We start from the raw sequence: 18,775 nt of genomic DNA, 5'->3' as shown, positions 1-18,775 counted from the left end.
GGTGTTGCAAATTATTGTAGATTTTTCTGTACCTGAGAGATAATTAAGTTATAGATGTTTCTCACACAATTATCTCTCAGGCACAGAAGATCTTGGGAGGAAAACCCCTGTAATTTTGTGTGAGAGGCCCCATGTAGGGATCAGTGCATAAAAAGCCGTGTGTGGCCAAATAAACCAAGTTGACTCCCAGAACTGGGTGTCTTGGATTGGTATACTGTTTCTTCTAGCTACGAGGACTGCCCAATGGAGATACCTATGCTAGGTATTCAAACTCCGCTACACTAAGGAACCAGAGGAATGCGAACATAAGGAAAAAAAGAGTGAAAACCAGAATATCACACAATACAGAGAAACATGTTGTTGGGCCCAGAAGAAACCATCAAAGGGCACCGAATAAATCAAAATGTGGTTTAAATAGAGAAGCTAAATTGCAACCCTTCTACAACCGTTTCTTCTCAGTGACGCAAGTGCAGGGGAAAATAAAGCAATATGATCGTCCAGTGTCCAATTTCAGAATTGACACAAGTAAGAGTTCTGATGGCATATGTGTAAAAGAGGAGTGATTGTGGAGGCCAGAAAGGACAGGACACAAAAAGGTCATGAATAGAACGTAGAAAACAAAACCTCCAGTATAAATAAAATCAACATCATCTTCAGCTGGATTTAAGAATTGTACTCATTATTACTCAATTCTCTTGGAAGATCACATAAAGTTCATTGCTTGAGAAAGCCTGTAGTTTAGAGAGTATTGAGGGCTGACAGATATAAAGCCTCCTTGGTGAAGGGAGATCACAAGGAGAAGAGCACTTTTTAACTAAAGGGTGAGTCTTCAGCCCTACAATCAGAAATCTGGAATACTTTTAAATGCTTCTGGGAAACCTTAATAGAATTTCCACTCCAATACCTCGAGGAAGAATGAGAAGACTGTCGTTGGGTGATCTTTTCGGATTTAACGGGATTGAATGTTTTATAAGTTGATCCTTAGATAGACTTGAAAGTACAAAGAGGAGCCAGAGTTTCCAAAACCAAATCCGTATCATCACTTTTTAAAATCTTTTCCAGAAGAGGAAAATTAGAGTGGTTGGTGGATAGAATATTGCACTCAATTTCCTCTGACACGCCATGGCATCTGTCTCTTCTACCTGCGTATTTTCTGTGTGTGAAATCGGATTCCTGAAACGTTCCTGTTCACTGCTGTGAAAGTCTCATGATTGTTCTTTTGAACAATTTTCTGGAATGACAACTCTGATTTGCCAGGATCTATCCAGATTTGCTTAAGAATCCATAACCCACTGATAGATCAGATGGGGTTAGAAATCCAGAAGAGCTTTGAACAATAAATGTAATTCCAGAAGTTTGGAGAGAACAATTCTCCTTCATATGAGACATTTGACTTGAACACAGACAGAGCCAAGTTACAAACCGCAGCTGGTCTGACAAGAACTTGTCATGATAATCCTCCATGGAACCTCCCCAACTTCATAACAATAAGCTGTAGTGGTTATGTTGCGTTGAATAACCATTCAAAAACTATAACTACATTTAGAAGTTCATTCATTAAAAATATGTTTGTTGTTGGCAGGACACGTTTTGTTCAATAATGGTGTGCATTATTAGTGTCTGTAGATGTGGCTTGGTTTCCATAGCAAAAAACAGCGGACTGTAAAATATTGGAAGCCATTTATATAGCCAAGTTAGTAAGTAGGAAGTGGACAGATCCAATGATACCAAACATTCTAAGCTCATAGAAAACCAGGCAGAAACAATGTTGAATCCTCCTAGAGACTGCCTTTGGGAAAGAGAGACACGGAGGAGCAGGGCTCGAGAGAAGTCTAAACACTTCGGGAATATTGTTCACTTACTATTTTTGCAAAAGAAAAAATGATTCCCACCTGATTACTTTCAGCATCATGCAACCCAACCCATGTCACCTCCTTGCAATGTGAAGTGCCTGGTTGCTGTGAGTATTAACACAGCCCCTTAGATATAAATGCTGCTCTATAACAACCATTCTTTACAAGATTCATAGATACAGTGGCAGTGAGTAATGGAAAACAAAACAAAAGAGCAGTAGATGGTTAAACTGAGAGTGGACACTTAGTGGGTGACGGACAGCTGAGAAGGAGCTGTGTCTGGTGGACAGAGAAGGGAGAATGTGGCTACTAGTCAAACATGGGGAAAGATAGTCTGGTTCTGGGATGGAAAGAAAGAGGCAGACGAGAATAGAGAATTTAGACAGATACTATTCAGAAATCAGTACACATCAATCAGTTGGTGTTCTTAATCTTCCGGCTTACTACAAGGATCATTTAGTAAATGCAAGTGAATGCAGAAGTAGATCATGTGAAATAGCATTCCTGCTATGGATTTGTAGAATTCTCTATTTATTTATTAAGTGGCTATACTTCCCATCTCCTTTACCATGGTTTTAAAATTTCTCTCACACATTTATCAGGGCTCTACATCTGCTAACCTGAAAAACCAGCTACGAACATTTTTATAACTGCTAGAGATGGAAGGGTATATAACCTTTTAGCAAAATTACAATTCTTGCAGAACACAGAGCTGCTGATTCCAGTGCCCTTGGGTTCCGTGACCATCTTTGAAAAGGCCACTAAACAGAAGTGACACCTGAGTCACCGCAGGAGCAGCAGACAATAAAATGTCAGTGTGACACAAACAGTAGGAAAGCTAACACAATGCTAAGGCACCTTTAAGCGAGTGTTATACTGGGATAAGAAGGTGCACACACAGGCTGGAAGGCAACACAGTGGACATGCTATTTTCTGAAGACCGCTAGATATATGTCCGTGCTTATTTGCCGAAAAAAAACTGAGAAGAATATTCTCCTGAGCCGAGCGTGGAGAGGAAATATCACATGCAAATGGTTTATTGGCACTGAACATTAAACTGGTAAAATAGATTGTTTGTTGCCGATAAAGAAACCCTTAAAGAGTTTGATCTTCACACTTACACATGAAGGCTTCACAAGCCTTTTCACCTAGAGAGCCGGGGAATGTTTTCAATGCAATGGAGGTAACTTAATGTCACAGCAATAATACCTAATGAAGCGCTACCTAGAAAAGTATTAGATTTTCTAGAGGATCAATACAATAACATTTTATCTATACACTACTGGCAAATGCAGCCGCCTCACAGTAGACATTAAGGGATGCTGAATGTAGCATTGTAGACAGCCCAATAAACGTGCATTTTTTGCATCCCTACAGTAACAGACTAAAGTGTAATATTTTATTTATACATTTTCCTGGCTATTTTGCTAGCACACGGAATAGATAACATTTTAAAGCATTTTGTGGCTGATAGGTCGACTTTAAATAAATGATTTCTTAAAATAAAATCTTTACCGTGTGTGAAAATTATTGAAGGGGAGTGTTCGCTAAAAATTTACTTTTGATATGTTGTAGAATATCTTTGTATTTGCTACTTTGCAGTTTTAATTTAATGCCTTTAATTTTAAAATATATATAAGCAAACAGTGGCCAACCAACCTGACATAGTGGTGGTAGACAAGGAAAGGAAGACTGCAGTGGTGGTGGACGTGCCAATACCCAGGGACTATAACTTCAGGATGAAGGAACATGAGAAGGTGGATAAATACCAAAGAGCTAGAAACGATGTGGAAGGTGAAAGCAGTTGTTCCAGTTGTGATAGGAGTACTCGGGCTGTGACCCCCACGTTGGAAAAGTGGCATCAGCAGATTGCAGGTGGGACATCTGAGAGCACTGTCCAGAAGAGTGCAGGTCTAGGAACAGCTAAGATACTGCGTAAAACACTCAGACCCCCAGGCCTCCGGGAGCATGAAGATTACCTCAAATTCACCCCTCCCCCATAAGCAGTGCATATCAGAATACAGTCTGGGATAACATATGTAGTTTCAACTAGAGGTGTTCTCTGAAAAGGCTGTGTTTACATTAAAAAGCCTGCAGGGACATGGTTTAGACACCAGAACAACAACAATAAGCTGTAGTTGTTCTGGTGACTATAATGACCCTTTAAGTAATGACCCATTGTTTATTCAGGTAAAAACCCCACTGTACAGGGAAGAGGGGGTAGCGTCTCACAGTGTTGTCTGGTAATATATGCAACAAGAATGGAGAGATGGAGAAGTATATAGCGTGGAATCCTTCATACAGTGGCAGAGTGAATGGAATAAAAAATGCACTTAAACATTTTTGGAGCTTTCATGAGCTCCAATTCTATGCGTGTGGAGGAGACCCTGATATCCTTCAAATCTTTTGTCTGCTCTGTGTGCACTCCATGTCACGGGAAGCAGGGGGAGGACAAAGCATACAAAAGATTTGTGGCGATATGGACCACCATACAGTGCTCAAATCACCCAGCCCACCTCCCTCTCGCCCGTGATGTCCCTGCTTACATCACTATGTTTCTGCTAATTAAAACCAAAATAGAGATGTGTTGGGGTGCTGACAGAGTTTTGCAGTGGTGAGGAAGCAGGCAGGAACTGTGCAGAGTACTGTGGGTTTGTTCTTGGGCTGGTCATCCACAATCTCAATGATCTAAAGAAGTGGCCAGGCCCACTGCAATATTACCCAGGAGACTACGATATATGGAGCTGACCAGGCAGTCACACTATGCTAAATATATATGACGAGGAAGCATGTTTAAAACTGGCTGTTGGTTGAATTGAGATATATCTGTTAATGGAATTTTGAGAAATAGTTTGGGTGACTTAGGCATACACAGCTTTTTATCAACACTCAGGTCATCCTGACTGCAATATTATATGATGCCTTTGCAGTGTGAGTGGGACCATCCACAAAGATTCCAGAATTCTGTTATTAATATAAAAAAAAACAAAAAACGAAAAACCCTTAATTTATACTTGCCATTTGGGCCAAAATATGCCAGTCCTCCCATAGTGGATATAATAGAATCTGTTCTCCTATCAGTGGGGGTCAGCAGTTGCCAATTTGTGATAAAATGTTTTACTAGCCCACCCCCTCCTCCCCCCCCTCCCTTTTTAAGATTCTCCAATCTTAATAAGTAAATGTAGCTAGGCGTATTTTGAATTAAACACTCCTAATCGTGAATATCCTTTGTGATAATATTCAGATTAGAAATAGATTTCCAAGCATGTTCTGCAAATCAGAGGACATTTGAGCTTAATGACTCATATGTATATTAAATATATAACAGCCTTGAAAACTATTGTAAATGAGATTACTGGTACTCCTTTAGGAAATGTACCATTGCCATCTCTTCGTAGCAAATGCCTTTGTGTCAGGTGATAGAAATCAGGAAGCAGTTTAAGGAGACATAGTACAATAAGATTTAAAGTAAAGAAATTGAAAGCTTTTTTAAAAATGGATTTCCAATCTGCTCTGTGTATTACAGGCATGTTAACGCCATTTAAATCCGCGAGTATTAAAGAGGTCCCTGGTGGTGATTGTGGAGAAATGAAAGAGCTTTGGAGCATTTATAAAATATCTTTGTAATATTCTGTGATCTTACACTATTCCTAGAATATAATGCATAAAAAGGTACGGCTATCCCATTCTGTCTACATGCTGGCTGGTAGGTGATAATGTATTTTCGTCTTTGGCACAATCTTAAATCATGTACAGCTGTTAATTTCCATCTTTAATCACGTTTTGCGTTGCGACTGAATGCTCCAAATACAGGCTGGTCCCAGATGTTTGTGAATGTGCAGTACAAGAAGATTTTCACAGGATTTACGTGGAGAGTAACTGTAAGATTATATTTTGAGGAAAAGACAGCTTTTTTAAGCAAACATTAAAGGGTCACTATAGGGTCAGGAACACAAACGTATTCCTGACCCTATATATAGAAAACAGAGAATAGGCGCTCACTATAACAGAATAGCAAGCAGCAGTGAACAAGCAGGGATTTCCCAACCCTGCACAGATTGCAGAACGTAAAAAAAGGAAATAAGGGTCTCCCAATAACACAATGCCTTTCGCCCAGAAAAGGATTCTAGTTAACCACAATGTTTTTATATTCATTAAAGATTACTTTTAACTATCGCTTTAATCCTAGTTTTATTCTATTTCATATATATATATATATTTAAAGGGACACTATAGTCACAAAACCAGTTTTCACTTAATGAAGTAGTTTAACCCCTTAAGGACCAAACTTCTGGAATAAAAGGGAATCATGACATGTCACACATGTCATGTGTCCTTAAGGGGTTAAGTGTATAGATTATGCCTATGAAGTCTCACTGCTGAGATTTAGGAGTTAAATCAATTTTGTTTCTGCCTATGCAGCCCTAGCCACACCTCCCAGCATGTAAAAATAAAAAAATAAATAAAAAAAAACTGTTTCACTTTCAATCAGATCTTACTTACTTTAAAAGTTTCTATTGCTTGCTCTGTAGAGGGAACTTTAATCACACACAGGAGGCTCCTGCATGGTCTAGCAAGCTATCAACAGAGCAGAAGATAAAATGTCTAAATTAAATAGAATTTGCAATAAAGGAACTGCAAACATTAGATGACTATTTACAGGAATTGTTTAGGAAGGCTGTGGAAGTCACATGCAGGGAGGTGTGACTAGGGCTGCAAAAACAAAGTGATTTATTTCCTAAATGGCTGAGAACTGAGAAGTAAGACTGCAGGGGCATGATCTATACACCAAAACGGCTTCATTAAGCTAGCGTTGTTTTGATGACTATAGAGTCCCTTTAAAGTACCCCTTTAATGAGTACATCATTTGCCAAAAGGTATAGGTAGTACCAGCTGGCTTTTTTATGAACAAGTAGTGCCTAATAAACTGCTGTGATAATGTAGGAAAACTCTCAGCAAAGATGGTGCAACTAGCTTCGGGCTGGCATCTGCCCTGGAACCCTCCCTCTGGATCCACCACTTTTCAGTTTTGCAGCACCGTCATTATATGTAAATGTGTCAGATATATCACATCGAGACAAACTCAGTGGCAGAGAGCAGGGTCTCATTTAAGAAAACTGGATATTCCGTCTCTTCATGAGATGATGCAGATTATGTAAAGCTCACTTAGTTTAATGTTCTGTTGCACTTGCCCCAAGAGTTCATCTTTGCCAATTATTCCCCAATTTATTATATTTAGGATATGCTTTTCAAATGATTTCATGTGTTTGCCGAAAAAAAATATTTTAATACTGTTTTTTGTATACAATATATTTCTATTTTAATATTTTGGAAGAATGGAATATTTTTTCGGGCAAAAATACTAAATAATTGTAAAAGTTTATCCAAAAATATTAAATTACGGTTTAAAGGTTCCACGTTGGCCAATAAATTTGCATGTGATGCCTCACAATATTCCGGGTTACCCATATTTCTGTTAGAAGCTTACCATTTAAATTGTATGGTGTCACAGCTAGACAATTAAGATTAGCAGCAATTTCTTTGTTCATGTGCGAAGAGTACAGTCCCTGAAGAGGGTATTGGCACCCATCAGTACAATGACTCAATGTGAACCGAACCTCCAAGATAGATCCTCTGCTTATCAAATAAATAGGTGGCTATGTACCCATGAATAACATAAAGACATTGGAAAGATGAAAGAAAAGAAAATCATATTTAACTCGCTCTTTATTTTTATGCAAGATTTCGGTCTCCTGCAAAACTTTTATGGGGTTTAAGAAATACAGACAATAAATATTTTTTTGGCTACGCAGAAGCAAGCTGTGCTAAAAATTCAGCCAGCCCACTGGTTCTATCAAGAAACGTATTCCCTGCCGTGAGTGGCTTCTATACAAGCACTGGGCATTATTAAAGCACAGTTCTCTAATGATTTAGAATAAAACAGCTGGCAGACATAGAAATAACTAGGAACTAATGATTAACATCATTATTACATCACCTATAATCTATTCTTATAAAAGTTCCAAAAGGAGATTAATGACACACATAGATACACACAAAACTTGCAAGGTATTTGTTACAAAAAGAAACTTGTTCATGCATAGTTTATTTAATACATTGTGACATGTGTTTCTGCTTTTTGAATCCATAGAGTAGGAAGGGAAGACGACCAATTTTCCACCAGGTTTTCTCACATATTTACGGTCTGATGAGGTTCATTCAAAAATAACTAAATTCTACTTTTACCTCATTAGGAGAGAATACTTAATTTGTTAATGTTAATCCGGTTTCTATCTGGATTGACATTATGATTAATTAATGCATGCATAATTAAGACACAGTTTTAATTTACAGCGCCCTTCACGAATATTGGCATCGTTGGTAAATATGAGCAAAGAAGGATGTGGAAAATTGTCTAAATTGTTTAACTTTTTTAACTATTGTTCAAAATATGCACAAATATAATCTGCTCTTATGGATATCAAACAATTGCAAACACAACACGTTTATAAAAAATAAAACGCTTTGTTAATTGTGTTTTGTGTGGCACAATGTTTCCCTATGAATTCATATGAGAAAAATATATTTGAAGTATATTCCCATTGATATTTTACATTTTGTTAATACACTACTGGGTGACTAGGAACAGGAAGTTGCTCAAACATGGCTTCCTGTTTCATAGTGGAATAAATATGAGGTATCACAAAGGCCAAATTCCCATAGTCATTCATCACAGCGGGTAAGCCCAAGGAATATCTGTGATAAGCAACAAAATGTTGTTGAGCTTCACAAAATGGGATGTGTCTATAGGAAAATAGAAAACACATTGAAAATCCCTATTCTGACCATCAGGGCAACAATTAGGAAGTTCCAAACAACTGGAACTGCTATGAATTAACCTGGAAGAGGACATGTGTCTATATTGTCTCAAAACACTGCAAAGAGGTTAGAGTGGCCAAAAAATCTTCAAGGATCACAGCTGGAGAGTTAAGGTTAGATGCGTCTTGGGATCAGAAAGTCCCCATAACTACAATCTGAAGTTACCTTCTTCACCACAAGTGATAAGAAGAAAAAAATCCTCTACTCTCATCCATAAACTCAAGCATGGTTCAGTTTGGTTCTATGGTCAGATGAAACCAAAATTGTGCTTTTTGGCAATAAACACCAGAGGTGGGTTTGACACACACAGAGAGGTAGCCATATAAGAAGTACCTCTTGTCCTCAGTTAAATATAGTGGTGGCTCGTTAAAATTCATGGGCTGTTTCTCTTTTGTTAAATTAGTATTTATTTTTTTAAGTAAAGTTGAGAAGGTAATCATCTCTGGGTGCAAACACTAATGTAATGCAAGTAAACTTCACAAACCAAGCTATGTCTCTACCCTTCAGTGGATTATGTTTTATATTGACTAAAATCAGACCTACCAATCAGAGCTCTCTGACTGAGATTTCAAAGAGGGGGACATATCCTTTATAAAAGTTTTTTCTGCCATGAAAGCTCAGCCTGTGCAAAGTCCTTGCAGGGCTGACTTGGAATATTTTTTCGAGGTACTTTTTCTGCGTAACTTTTTGGTAATTAAGATTTTATTTTAATAGTAATGTTGGGCTAGTATGCTTTTTTAATTGCCTTTTTTGGGGGGGCCTTAGGAAAATAATTAAGAAGAAAACTTCTCAAGGTAAGCATGCTTTTATTTATTTATTTTCATTTTTTATTGTACAGGGATGGCTAGGGGCTTGTGCTAGGGGGAGGAATGGGGCACATTTTTGTTGTGTGTGTGGGGGAGGGAGGCAATAGCATGTTTATTCTTCTTATATTTTTTGTTCATGAGCGGAGACGGACAGTGGGACACCCCCCTGTTTATAACTCATATTGCCCTCAAACTCCACCCATTGGTGGGAGCAGGGGGTAATTTAGCATACACCACCATATTTGTATTACATTTTTTAAAGCCCCATCTGCTGGCTAGGGTGTGGGTCAAGGGTATCAACAGTGACCGGTCTGCCCTCATTACTACATTTCTGCTCCCAGCTAATGACCCCTATTTATAGTCCTCCTTAGTATTAGCTTTTTACAGTGAGCAGAGCCACATAGCAGTGAAAGCTGTCCAGTGAAATGCTTCTCTATGAGAAATAATTGATTGGACTACAGAGGGGAAAGGAGTGATGCAGCATTACATCGGGACAGGGCGTGGAAACACCCAAGGAGAGCTTCCTCTGGCGCTCGATTCATAGTAAGTTATTTTATTTACAGGGATTTCGGTTATAAAAAGCCGGGGGGACATAATTAGTAGTGCCCAATAGAACAATATATATTATAAAATATTTATTAATTTAAAAAGGGTTATATTAACCACTTTAATACCTATTCCTTAAAGGGACACTAAAGGCACCTAGACAACTTCATCTCAGTGAAGTGGTTTGGATGTAAGGTCCCTGTTCCCTTAGACCTGTTTACATTGTAGTGCTAAAACTGCCTCTAGTAGTTGTCTACCAGACAGCCACTATAGGCACTTCCTGCAGATTCACAGAGTTGCTTACCTATGGGGAAGGCCTAATGTGCATGGTACTTGCCACACATGCACATTGGTCCTCCCCCCTATTGGCTGACCTAGCGCCAATGGAAATAGGCACTAGAATCAGGTAAGTGAATGAAAGTTTGTTGTTTTTTTTTTGTTTTTTTTTTAACACGTTCATGCACAAAAAGCTGTAAGGGCAGAGGGACATCTTAGTGTTTTGAATACATCTTTGTATTTCTACCACTAAAGTGTTCCATTAACCACTTAAAGACCACATGACGGTCTATGCCGTCATGCAGTGCAGGGCTTTAATGCCCAGTGAGGGCAAAGACTGTCATGTAGTAAACGTACCAGTAGGGTTAAAACCCTGTTGGTACCAAGGGACACTTGGGGGTACCCTCTATCAGCTAGGACCAGAATTAGTGGCTGCAGGCTGACCTATGCTCTGCTCAAACCTGGAAATCCAAGAATCAATAGATACCCGAGACTCCCCTCTGTCAGCTGGGGGGGACATTTTTAGTGGCCTCAGGCTGGCAGGTGAGCTGCATGCAGAACTCAGAGTGAGATCGGCAAGCAGCTCTTTAAATGGGCATTTAAAATTCCCATAGAGAGCAATGCTCTCCTCTGTCAGCTGGAGGGACATTTTTAGTGGCCCTAGACTTTTTGATGAGCTGCATGCGATGTGGAAAGTTAGTACTGTATATAGTTACATCCATATAGAACACTGCAGTTAAGCTATCAAGTTCAGCACCAGTGATTCTCTCACTGGATCTGTCTCCACCATGGCCCAATGGCATTTTGATCAGTGCTGGACTTTGTTAGTTGCCAGTTGGTCATACTAACGTATAAGATATAAAGTTGTCATACTGAAAATAGCGAGAAGATGGTAGCAACATACCACTTTGTTTAATATTAAAATTCCCATTGCTAATATCAGTACGGATATTAGCAGAGGAAAACCTTTGGGATTAGGATTACCCTAGGGATTAAGGTTATGTAAAATTAGATTTAGAATAAATATTAGGATTAGGATTGCGTTTATTATTAGGTTTATATTTAAAATGGGTTTAGAAGTAATTTTAGGATTGGAATTAGGATTCAGATTACTTTTCTGATTAGGGTTTGAATTAGGATTAGAGCCAGCAAGGGAATCCTGTTGTTGAGATCAGCTAGGGAATTTATCTGCTGACATCAGCAGAGGGAATTCATCTATAACTACTTATAGGGTTAGGATTGAGATTAGGATTAATGTTAGTTAAAATATTTTTATTACAATGAGATTTAAAAAAAAAAGCGTATATTAAAAGTGAAAAATGCATTTGGTTAGAAAATGGCACATCAATAAAGCTCCCCATGGTGTCCACTTTTGCAAATGGTATGCATTTATGGATTTAAATATGTGAGCTACATGCCCCTACATGCATTACAGACCCATCTTCAATTTGTAATTTACAAAAAAACAAACTGCAAGGGGCAGGTTATAAATTCAGCTCTGTATTTTCACAAAAACTTGACAGGGATATACAAAGGGGGTCATTATGTACTCAGGAGATATAGCCGATATAGTGATTTTTATTACAGCAGCACATATTAAGTTTACAATAAACCGCTAAATAGCAATGTGCATGTAAAATAAAATGTGAAAATAAAATAATACTATAAACTTTGCAAGACATTGGTGCTAAAATGGCTGTATAATACAACTCAAATTACACCATATTACATACCCGTGGTGTGTACTTTTACAAATGGTATGCATGTATGAGGTGATTTAAACTGAAACTGCTACAATTCCCCAAAATGTGAATAGGACCATTAAATTAATCATTGAAAATTATTATAAAAACTGAAATAGTCAGATCTCTTATATGGCACTATAACTTCACAAATTTGTTCCAAAGGCATACATTGGGGGTATTGATATGTTCAGAAAAGAGTGAGTTGAGCATAATTTGGGTGGTGTGATCATAGTAGCATATACAAGGTTTCAGAAATGGCCAGTTACCGTAAATTGTGATGAGTATGTAAAAAATGAAAAGAAAAAAAAAATCTAAATAATTTTTTGCAAAACTTGAAAAACTGGCAAAAAAATGTCAGCGCACTGAGGCACAATATACATTACATGAGACAGCGTGGCATGCCTACGTTCACAAACGGTAAGGCTTTGTTGGGTAATTTTCAACAGTCTAACTGCTATAACGCCCAACCACACTCCAAATGTTCTCTGGAGAACTTCTATAGTCAATAATAGAAGCCATGCAAGAATTGCTTTAATATGAGACAAGTCGATGACTTGCCATCATTCTGAAAATGTCACTGTAGTTTCATCAATATAATAACCTAACGTCAAACTACAATAATGTTCAGAAATTCATTAAAAGGTCATAAAACATCAAATATTGTCATCATTTGACTTCCCAAAAAAATTTACAATTGGAAACTATATTTGCTTTATACATTACCCACATGGAATGCCGGTACTAGATTTGCCACTGTATTGAAAAAAGTCTATTCGCAGTCTGATGATATAGTTTGACTGAAGATAAATTAATATAGCACAATATCCTCAAACTTAACTTCAAAATGTAGCCTGCATATTAAAGTGCCTCAACATAAAAGATACATGAGGTTCAGCTTGAAAAGATAGACATTGTGATTTGAGGAACGTGGCGTTCTCAAACACAAACTCACTAGAACACTATATTCTATTTATCAACAATATGAAACTTCAATCGTATAACAGCCTGTGCTAAGAAGACTTGGCTGTTTCTAAAACTAAAAATGCAAGCGATAAACTACAAAAAAATCTCATTGTCTGCATAAAATTATTAGGGATAGCGAGAAAGTTATTGTTCAAGGGACAGCTACAGGTAAAAGATTGTCATGCACAAAATCCTTCTGATATCTGCGTAAGGAGAGAGGTACGGTCATTGAAATAAAAAGATTTAAAAAGGGATTTAAGGGACTTTAATACCCTGTCAATCGACATTGTGAAACAGGCCCAAACCTCTGGCACCATATGGGCTACATCTTTGTTTGTTTCGGGTTCCACTAATACTGTTATGGAACAGCTGCATCATCCGACTGGTTGCGGCCCTGTGTGGGACCTTGGCGGGAGATGCGGCCAATCTTCCCAGCCAAGACTGCAAGGATCCTTCTGTGAGGGCCAGAGCCCCGTACTTCCTCCTTCCCCCCTCTGGGCTGGTGGGGGTTATCCCGGCCCCCCACAAAGCACAGTTTTACTCACCATCCTGTGGGTCCTCGGTGAAGTTTGAGCGAGCAGCTCCCATGCGGTCTGTCTAAAATGGCCAACAGCAACACTACGCATCATGTAATTGAGGCAACAATATATATCTGGAAAGAAGGCATTCCCGGAGCAATCAACACAATCTGGTGGAAATTACAGACAAAGGAAATTCTGGTGGAAATTACAGACGAAGAAAGCTGTCAACTCCAGTGGTGCAGCTTGCTTGCAGAACCTCGGCTTTGAGACTTTCTTTCCGGTAGGGACTTAAGCAGGGTCAACGGGCCATAGGCGGTCCATGTGACTGAGAAAATCATTGCCCTTTGCAACCTAAAAATCTCAGCTGGCTGTAAACAGAGTGACATGTGACCAATGGGGCTTGGGAAGCTGAGAAGCGCCTTGGCAACCGGGAAGGCTGCACTATACCACTACTGCTATACCTACCTGGACTTTGCCTGTATACTGGGGGCATGGGATGAAGGAGCTGCAGTGTGCTTTTAGCAGTGTGTTTATGCTTCACCTCTCTTTCTTACCCTGCTCCTTGTACTTACCTACTCCTGTTTTCTCATGCTTCCTGGCCCAATCTACCTGCCTTAACTACAACTTGAGACCAGCCAATGAGCTCTTGGAGGTAGTACTCACATAAGTTTTATGCAAGTTAATTAGCATGCAGTTTCATACTTCTAAGAATTGCCTGTAATGTTATTGGCCTGCCATTTTCTTAAAAATTGTGCAGATTATTTGCATGTCCTATAATCTAGTTGTTTAAATACTATATCTCAGTACAATAAGCATAATTCACAACCTACTTTAATATCAGTTAATTGTCTTGCCATTGCTGGTGTGGCATTGCAAGAATGTCTGTTACTCGCACACACACAAAAAAATAATAATAATAATAATTAAAAAAAATGGAAGTTTAAACCCACCTCCTTATCGTCTCCTTTTAAGATGAAGTAGTTAGCATTCAGTTACGTTTACAGAAACCTGACCACTCATACAAGTGCTCTTCAATCTTTTACAACATCATACACCTACATATGTCCAGTCATTTTTACGATTAACCCCTTAAGGACACATGACATGTGTGACATGTCATGATTCCCTTTTATTCCAGAAGTTTGGTCCTTAAGGGGTTAAAGGGATGGGATTTCTGATATTGGTGTAGTAGTCCAGTGACATCCTGACTAAAACTATGAACACTGGAGGAGTTTCAGGACTTATGCATTTTTGGCAAAATAGGGTATGTCAGACACTTGTAATCCCTTAAGGACACATGACATGTGTGACATGTTATGATTCCCTTTTATTCCAGAAGTTTGGTCCTTAAGGGGTTAAATACAATGTAATCATATTGTAATCCTGTATGCTATAGGAGTCAATTCAAAGTGCTAACTCAGACCTATAAAGCACTGAACAACTCTAGCCCCTCTTATATCTCCTCACAGGTCCATAGGTTTGCCCCTTCTCGGTCTCTCCGCTCTGCCCATGACCACTTCCTGTCCGTTGTTCGCACCTGTACAGCCAACTCACGCTTGCAGAACTTCTCGCAGGCGGCTCTCTTCCAATGGAATAGCCTGCCTACTGCCATCAGACTCTCCCCTAGTCTTGCATCTTTTAAGAAGTGCCTTAAAACCCATCTCTTTAGGAAAGCTTATGGCCTCCCAGAGTAACCTCTACTTTACATACCTGTCTCTTGCGCTCTCCTAAAGGGCAACACTCTACTCTCTCCTCCAGCTCTGCTTCACACATTTGATTGCTATTTCCTGTCCTATTGTGTTTTACACCCCACCTCCTATAGACTGTAAGCTCGTTTGAGCAGGGTCCTCTCCAACCTATCGTCCCTGTAAGTTTTTGTAATTTATAGTTAAATCCCCCCTCTCATAATATTGTAAAGTGCTACAGAATCTGTTGGCGCTATATAAATTGCAATAATAATAAAATATTGGCGGAAAATATAACTGTGCCTTAAAATAACACACTCTGCTATTGTAATCTTGCTTGGTACATTGCTCTTTAAAGATCATAGAAATTGCTGTTCTACAAAAATCTGAATGCGGTTCATTGCTATCCACTACCATGTGCGGCCTAAGTAATTAGTTAAATAAATAAATCTGTTTCAGAACAATAAACATACCGCAGATTAATGCCACACTATCCTATAGAAGCACTACATTTACTGCTAATCCGGAGAATTCTCAATAATTATATTAACATTAACAAATACAAATGTCCCTCAGTAGATGAACATGTAAGAATACTACGTATCATCAGATCAGATCACGGGCATTTCTTGGATAGCATATGGGTGACAGAGTAAAAATAGGCTGAAAACAATTTGCGTCAAAACATTTTATGGCTGAAAGGTGAAAAAAAATGATGGGGGGGGGAAATGCTTGTGAAAAAAATGAGAGGGATCAAAGTGAGCGGAGGCACAGATGAGCGGAAAAGGGTGAGAGCAGGAATACACAGGAGGGGAATGATAATGTATTTTATGGAAGAAAAAAAAAAGCAGTTGGAGGGAAAAAGCAAAAAAGTTAAATGAGAACGGAATGTAGAAAAGCCATTACTGGTTTGTTTTTAGGCAGGGAGGAGTAGTAATTGTCTCACACCTGATATTCCGCGTTTCATCCATTTCGGCTCACCGAGGGCAATGAAGAAACTTTCTTGCCTTTCGTATTCCTCCTCATCTATTATTTTAACCCTTATGGTTTTCCTGTAGGGACATAAGAGAAACAGTGGTATATAGATGGAACAGGTTCAATATTTTCTAATATGCTGCCGCCTTCTTTACTTTGGAGGCTCAGTCATTGTAGTATTTCTCCAGGGGTGGTGAGGAGAAATGGCACAGACAACGATAGAACCTAAACTAAAATGTCAAGAAAAAACAACCCAACATATTTCACATCTTGAAATCTTCTAAATTGGATATTGACATATGTAAAACACTAGTATCAAATACCCAGGGGAGAACTCACAATCACTAGAGATGAATTAACTTTTATCTTCCTTCCTGGACTTAAATGCATATTTACCAGTATACAAAGCAATCCAGTAATAATTTTAATAATGAAAACATTTTTTTAAATTGCCCTGACATTGATTCCAAGTTGCCTGTAAACTGTAAGCAACAATAAAGCAGAAACAGATCCCGTATGTAATACTACTACAACATTATTGCACTTCCAAAACGTGTCCACCATTGTTGGTGTAAAAGAAATTGCACTGTATTGCTGGTCCCAATATTGCTAAACACAGGCACACATCCACAATCATCCATTAATCATTAAAATGCAAAGGTAATCAGAATGGTTTTGCTTTGACCATATGGCTACAAAGTTATCACACTGAAATTATGGGCAGAAAAATGCTCATTAAAACGCTTACCAATAGAAAAAAATTAAAAACAGTCTACAGCAACCTAACCCCCTTAACTAGCAAGTCATATTAAATATTTAGAAACTCCATTAACATGTGAACCATGGGATGCATAACTAGCACATGATTATCTGTATCTAATTTTTCATGTATTATTAAATCATTTACAGAAATGGTAGGGTGGGTGGTATTATAATTGTTTAGAGATTATACACATTCTTTTATCTTGTAATATTTAGGTGTCACATATACATTAAAGGGACACTATAGGCACTCAGACCACTTGATCTCATTGAAGTGAGGTTGGTGCAGTGTCCCTGTCACCTTAACCCTGCAATGTAAAACATGGTTGTTTTAGAGAAACAGCCTCTATTGGTTGTAACTCTTTGCATGAGGACAACTAGTGTCTTAAAATGCAATGCTTTCCTATTGGGAAGGCTAAAAGTGCACGGAGCACTCGCATGCATGCGCATTAGGTTTCTGGATCAATATAACGTTGGTGGAGGAGGAGCCTGATCCAGCACTGATGGACCTCTGCACTGGAATCAGGTAAGTAAAAAAAAAAAAAAGGAGGTTTTAACCCTTTATTTGACAGGACGTGTGGTGCAGGGGCAAAGGGACACTATAGTATTAAGAATAGTGTTCCTTTAAGTGTGACAAAAGCAGGTATATAAAAAATGATCAATGGCATTTTGGAGACGTAGCCTCCTAAATACATACGTTCCAGCATTTCAAATGAATAGAGGGACATATTCATTTTAGGTGTGTGACTGTTTGGAGAAAATATAGGTGACTTGCATACATATGCCGCCATGTGTGAATAACAGCGGGTCTTCTCCATGTCTGAATCTATGCGCAGATGCCAGCGTAGTGTATCTCATCTGTGACCCTCAAACAGTTTCTATTTCAGCTCAACCCAATCATCTCAGCTGATGAAAAAGTGATTTCATTTAATGGCACGATCTTTAAAAAAAAAAGATTACTTTTTTGCTATGGGTAATTTGTGCTTGAAAGAATATATTAATTTTGAATATTTGACTAAATATGTATTACTTCAAGTGCAAATATGAACAGAGGTCAATAATTAAGTTATTAAACCAGTTATCTATAATTTTAATATAATATATCTTGGCACAGACTTTGATCACTAGATCCGTCTGCATTTGGCAAAAACATGAATAATACACACTTTTTCTATGGACCCTCAACACCACAATACCTGACACATACTGATGAAATCCTCCATACAATGCCTTCCAGCACTTATTTCTTCCCAATTGCACAGGTCTGAAAACCCTTTTTTTGTGAGAATAATGCAGAAATAATGCTGGGACGTTACAGATGCCATTCAGTCTGCTTATTGCCCAAGTAACATTACTGAACACTGTATCTGTTGAGAAACGAGTGACTCAGATCCGCACGGCAGTATTCTTAGACATTTAGCACCATGGCAACCTGACACTGTGTTTTGCCTAAATCTGGTATCTTCAAGACGGAATCTCGTAAAATAGTTGACAACTCAGACTCCAATAACCATAATATTATAAGTAGCACAAATAATATGGAAAAAATAAAGGAATACACAGTTTATATGGTTAATGTTATATTTGAAATTAGACCATTAAGAATCCATTGTATCATTTAATTAAAAAAAAAGTGAAATCATTAACCGATATGAAAGCGGCCATTAAAAAGAATATACGCCATATATAATAAAAACTCCAAAAATATAATCCAATCTACACTAAAAGAATATACAAATCAAGTCCTAAAGAGATTTTTTTTAA

General features: G+C 38.3%; 1 protein-coding gene across 3 annotated transcripts in view; it reads right to left on the bottom strand.

Moving 5' to 3' along the window:
* The window catches only part of SLC8A3 (solute carrier family 8 member A3), a 237,400-nt gene that overhangs the window by 24,256 nt on the left and 194,369 nt on the right, over nucleotides 1–18,775 (bottom strand). For 2 of the 3 annotated variants that reach the window (XM_063439533.1, XM_063439534.1), the window contains exon 3: nucleotides 16,223–16,326. The exons of the other annotated variant lie outside the window; for it this stretch is intronic. In XM_063439533.1, coding sequence (XP_063295603.1) covers nucleotides 16,223–16,326 — 104 coding nt within the window. The remainder of the gene's footprint in view (nucleotides 1–16,222; nucleotides 16,327–18,775) is intronic. 3 annotated transcript variants of the gene reach the window in all.

Source organism: Pelobates fuscus, chromosome 13 (assembly GCF_036172605.1).
Source record: "Pelobates fuscus isolate aPelFus1 chromosome 13, aPelFus1.pri, whole genome shotgun sequence".
Lineage (NCBI taxonomy): Eukaryota > Metazoa > Chordata > Amphibia > Anura > Pelobatidae > Pelobates > Pelobates fuscus.
The sequence above is the reverse complement of the archived record's forward strand: the minus strand, read 5'-3'. Positions and strand labels throughout refer to the sequence as shown.